Source organism: Octopus bimaculoides, chromosome 3, assembly GCF_001194135.2.
Source record: "Octopus bimaculoides isolate UCB-OBI-ISO-001 chromosome 3, ASM119413v2, whole genome shotgun sequence".
Lineage (NCBI taxonomy): Eukaryota > Metazoa > Mollusca > Cephalopoda > Octopoda > Octopodidae > Octopus > Octopus bimaculoides.
The window spans coordinates 44,619,906-44,625,498 of NC_068983.1; the positions used below are offsets into that span (position 1 = coordinate 44,619,906).

Consider the following 5,593-nt stretch of genomic DNA (forward strand, 5'->3'; position numbering starts at 1 on the left):
TTCTTCTGAAAAAGAGTGGCAATCACCATATATGTAAGTAAGTATGTATGTATGTATGTAATTATGTATGCATGCGTATGTATGTGTATATGTATATATGTGGTGGTGATGATGATGATGATGATGATAATTAATACATATATGCATGCATGAATATATACATACATACAATGTATGCAAACATGAATGTATATGTGTGTGTGTGGGTGGGTACATGTATGTAAACATATGTATAAAAATGGCTTGGATAAATATTTGTAATGAGACCTGATAATTAGTGCTGTCAACATACACGAGTGTGTGTATATGTGTGTGTGTAAATAAATGTTAAGTCACAAAATTAAGCTAAACACACCACACACACACACACATCTGACCTAAAATGGTGATCATATATTGAAATTCCCAGTTAAAATATTTCCTTGTAACTTTGCACTTTAGAAGGTAAGTGGAATAAAGGAATTCCTTACTTGAAAAACAAGCATTGGTTAACAATAGGAAGAGAATCTGCTGGCAAAATAATGGCTTAGTAATAAGTATTCATCCAACCCTTACTGACATGGAAAACCAGATGAAAAACAAACTGATAACTTCAAAAAAGTAGGCTAACTAAACCGTGTGTGTGTGTTAGTTGAAATTTATGGAAAAACAAAACACAAAGATAGGTTTATGAACAACAAGCAAGTGTATTAGCTTGACACTCGGGGAAAAATGAAAATATATACATATATATATATATTTATATAAGATGTACCCAGTGTAAGCTATGGACACATAAGAGGTGCAACAATATCAAAGGAAGGCTACTGGGAAGATAGTTTTTGTGTGTGGCAAATGCTCAGAGGCAACAAACACTGAAAATGTGCAGAAAACAGCTTCCATTACATGCCAGAGGGAAAAACTAGAAGTAGTTGATAGCTTCCGTTACCTAGGTGATGACCAAGTCAGTAGCAGGGTTGGAGGCTCTGAGAGTGTAGCTGCTACAATGGGAATAACCTGGGCAAAGTTCAAAGAGTTCCTACCTCTGCTGGTGACAAAGGGCCTCTTGCTCAGAGTAAAAGGTAGACTGTATGACGCATGTGTGCGAACAGCCATGCTACACGGCAGTGAAACATGGGTTGTGACTGCTGAGGACATGCATAAGCTTGCAAGAAATAAAGCTAGAATGATCTGCTGGATGAATAATGTCAGTGTGCATACACGAAAGAGAGTGTGCATACACGAGAGAAAAGTTGAACATAAGAAGCATCAGATGTGCAAGAGAGATGACTGTGCTGGTATGATCATGTGTTGTGTATGGATGAGGATAGCTGTGTGAAAAAGTGTCACACTCTAGCAGTAGAGGGAACCTGTGAAAGAGGCAAACCCAGGAAGACCTGGGTGGGAAGGAGAACAAACTCATGGAGGCGATGATGAGTGACCAAGACCTTTGGAGATTTACTGTGTTTGAGAAGACCCAGCAAGCCAAGTGAGACCATAACTGTGGCTTATACCAGTGCAGCATAACCGGCCCATTTAAGAGTACCCTTCAATCATTGGGTAAAAAATAGTGCTTGCAAAGACTTGTTGAGTCAAGTAAAGTCATTGTCGTGGCTAATGCCAGTATTGCCTGACTGGCACTTGTGCCAGTGGCATGCAAAAAGCACCATTTGAGCATGGTTGATGCCAATGCCACCTGACTGGCTCCTGTGATAGTGGGACATGAAAAGCATCATTCAAGCATGGTTGATGCCAGTAACGTCTGACTGGTCCTCGTGCTGGTGGCACATAAGCACCCACTACACTGTTAGAGTGGTTGGTGTTAGGAGGGGCATCCAGTTGTAGAAACCATGCCAGATCAGATTGGAGCCTGGTACAGCCTTCTGGCTTGCCAGTCCTCAGTCAAACTGTCCAACCCATGCCAGCATGGAAAGCGGGTGTTAAACGACGATGATGATGATGATATCCATGCTAGCATGGAAGGTAGATGTTAAACGATGATGATGATGATGATGATATCTTTTATATTTCACTTGCTTTAGTCATTAGACTGCAGCCATGCTGGGGCAATGCCTTGAAGTTGTTTTGAGAAAACAAATTGACCCCAAAACATTTTTTAAGCCTGGTGCTTATTCTATTGTCTCTTTTGCCAACAACAGTTGTCAAGCAGTGGTGAGAGACAAACAGAAACAAAGACACACACACATATATGATGGGCTTCTTTCAGTTTCCATCTACCAAATCCACTTACAAGGCTTTGTTGGCCTGAGATTATAGTAGAAGACACCTACCCAAGGTGCCATGCAATGGGACTGAACCCAGAACCATGGGGTTGGGGAGCAAGCTTCGTACCACACAGTCACACTTATTAATATTATATATTAAAGTTTGTTTTCATATCAATTCATATTCAAAGACAATTTAACATTAAACTGAAAGTTTACTGTTAAATATTTTTTATTCAGTATTTTTCAGTAGAGTAAACATTTATTAAATTTTTTGACAGCATCTTCAAAATTTTGACAGTCTATGGAGGCAAGCAATCCAAAACTTTGAAGTCACTGCCAACAAGTTCTTTGTTAAAATTAATATGTAAATGTCCGTGTGTATGTGTGTGTGTGTGTGTGTGTGTGTGTGTGTGTGTGATATGCTAGTTGGTATTACATATCATAAACAGGATTTGACTTCAATCCCAGACACTTTTCTACTTGAAAATGTTCGGATCATCAGCAAAGCCGGATTTTCCAGTTCATAGGAGATCTTATCACAGGATATACTAATTCTTCTGTAAAAGAGTGGCAATCACCATTTATGTAAGTATGTATGTATGTGTGCGTGTATGTGTGTGTAAGTGTATGTATGTATGTATTTGTGTATGTGTGTGTGAAGATGTATGCATGTATGTGGAGTGTGTGTGTGAGAGAAGATGTATGCATGTGGAGAATGTACATATATGTGTGTGTGTGAGGATGTTTACATATATGTAGAGAGTGTGTGTGTGTGTGAGAGAGAGGATGCATGCATGTATGTGTGGAGTGTGCATTAATGTGTGTGTGCGTGTGCGTGTGTGTGTGTGTGTAGGTGCTTAAGTAAGACTACTGAAATGTTCTAAAGAAGCTTCATATTTCTTGGTGAAACTCAACGCCAGATGCTGGAATGGGTTGTCGATGTTAACCATATCTTTCTGGAAGAAGAAGAAGGAGAAGAAATGAAGGAAACAATGGATGAATGAAAGAGTGAAGAAGAACAAGAACTTCACACAAATTCATAAATTTCCAGTGACGAGTTTGGTATTAAGATTACGGGTAATTTCACGTGAGATGACAAAGGACCGAGATATCTGGCCCCTTGCTGTACTCAAGAAGACCCGTCCTATACAGCAGAGGTGATGAGACCACTTCTCCTGGTGAGGAGGAGCAGCCAGCAAGACTCCTGTGCTAGCGCCATGTTAAAAGTATTTGTGCCAGTGCCACATTATAGCGCTCATGCTTGGTGCCAGATTAAAAGCACTCAGCACACACTCTGTAAAGTGGTTGGCGTTAGGAAGAACATCCACCCGTAGAAACCAAGCGAAGTCAGACTGGAACCTGGTGCAGCTCTCCAGTTTGCCAGCTCCAGACTGTCCAACCCATGCTAGCATGGAAAATGGACGTTAAAGGATGATGATGACGATGATGGACACTGATACACAGTCAAAAATGTTGGCTGAGGGGGATGGCATGGTTGCTTAAACTAATACCAGTAATTACTCTTAATTTTATTGGCTTGGTAATTACATTAGTAATTCAAGTTTTAAAATAATTGTTGCTGTTTAGCTTGAATGTCACCCGAGTCAAATAGATTTATGATAAAAGGCATTCCAGCCTTGACCATCCCTGCTTTTTGGAAGATATACACAATTAATTCTCTTATATGTGTTCTTCGATTTTTTTTCTATTTTTAAGGGAGTGATCTGATGGAAATTTAGCTGTTATTTCTTGCATTTCTATCCGGCCAAATGACCACATACAGATTCCTGCTGAATCAGCTCTGGTGTTAATTTGTCCAAGATCAGCTACAAGACATACAGGCCAAGCAATTGACAGCTCAAGTAAAGGGCAGATGAAGTTTTTGGATAGAACAGGTTAGAAGATACTTACCACAGAGCATTCACAAAACTCAGCATCATATTTTCTGGCAAGTCCTTCACCTTCCTCTTTAGATATTTTCCGCTGCTCTTCCAGGTCAGTCTTATTGCCAACTACAAAACCTATAGTTAAGGAACGGACAAGATAGAAATGAAACCTTTTTGCAAAGCAGTTCTAGCCTCAGCTGTTTGGCATCAGTGATTAAACGCTGACTTACTCAACATCAGACGTTTTAATCTTTCTCATCTTCTCTTCCTCTCTCTCTCTCTCTCTCTCTCTCTCTCTCTCTCTCTGCATATTTCTCTGTATGTATAAGAGGAGGAGGAAAGTAATGTTTCTTTCTCTCTCCCTCTCTCTTTGTTTATGTGCGTGAGCATCTATGTATATATACCTTGTTTCACTCCCCTTCTCTTTGTTTATGTGTGTGAGCATATTTCCCTCTATGTATATGAGGAGAGGAAAAATGTTTATGTCAGTCGTGTTCAATTAATAAATTATAATCTCTCTCTCTCTCTCTCCCTCCCTCTCGCTAATTCCCTCTCTCCCTCCCTCCTGCTAATTCCCTCTCTCCCTCTCTTTCTCCTTCTTTCTCTCTTTCTAACTCTCTTCCTCTATGTATGTGAGCATCTATATTTATATCTAATGTCTCTTTCTCCTCTCTCTCGGAGAGAGTGTGTATGTGTGTGTGAGAGAGAGAGAGAGTGTGTGTGTGTGTGTGTTTGCCTCTAGTGCCAAAATGTACTGTTGCCCAAACTGGTTGAATGTCCAGTCAGCCATGCAAAATCATCAGTGAACAAACAACCATGCCTAATTGTTTCATTCCAAACCAGGATCTATGCTCTCTTTGTTTGCATCATGTTCAAATATAAGAAATAAATGTCTACACATACAGCTGTTAATGCTATAAATTGTTTTTTTTTCCACCACGAGAGCCTTCATCAGGCAAGACTTATGAACAAAGATGCTCCAGCTGTGTTAATAATGTCTTTTATTGAGACGTGGTATATTTCAGAGTGTCTTTAGAGAAATTTGGCTGCTATTTCTAGCAGTTCAAGCAACCACATAAAGGTAACTTTGTTGGTTTGATATATATATATGTGTGTGTGTGGAGGCGTAATGGCCCAGTGGTTAGGGCAGCAGACTTGCGGTCATAGGATCACAGTTTCGATTCCCAGACTGGGCGTTATGAGTGTTTGTTGAGCGAAAACACCTAAAGCTCCATGAGGCTCCGGCAGGGGGTAGTGACAGACCCTGCTGTGCTCTTTCACCACAACTTTCTCTCACTCTTTCTTCCTGTTTCTGTTGTACCTGTATTTCAAAGGGCCAGCCTTGTCATGCTGAATCTCCCTGAGAACTATGTTAAGGGTACACATGTCTGTGGAGTGCTCAGCCACTTGCACGTCAATTTCGCTGTTCTGTTGATTGGAGCAACTGGAACCCTCGTCATCGTAACCGACGGAGTGCCACAAGATATATATATATATATA

The 5,593-nt window shown here is 40.3% G+C and overlaps 1 protein-coding gene across 1 annotated transcript in view; it reads right to left on the bottom strand.

Moving 5' to 3' along the window:
* Nucleotides 1-2,411: 2,411 nt before the first annotated feature.
* Nucleotides 2,412-5,593, bottom strand: part of LOC106874453 (intraflagellar transport protein 27 homolog) — a 21,639-nt gene continuing 18,457 nt past the window's right edge. Inside the window, exons 6-7 of the mRNA XM_014922192.2 lie at nucleotides 4,119-4,228; nucleotides 2,412-3,163 (exon numbers count right to left, since the gene is read on the bottom strand). Coding sequence (XP_014777678.1) covers nucleotides 3,065-3,163; nucleotides 4,119-4,228 — 209 coding nt within the window. The 3' untranslated portion in view covers nucleotides 2,412-3,064. The remainder of the gene's footprint in view (nucleotides 3,164-4,118; nucleotides 4,229-5,593) is intronic.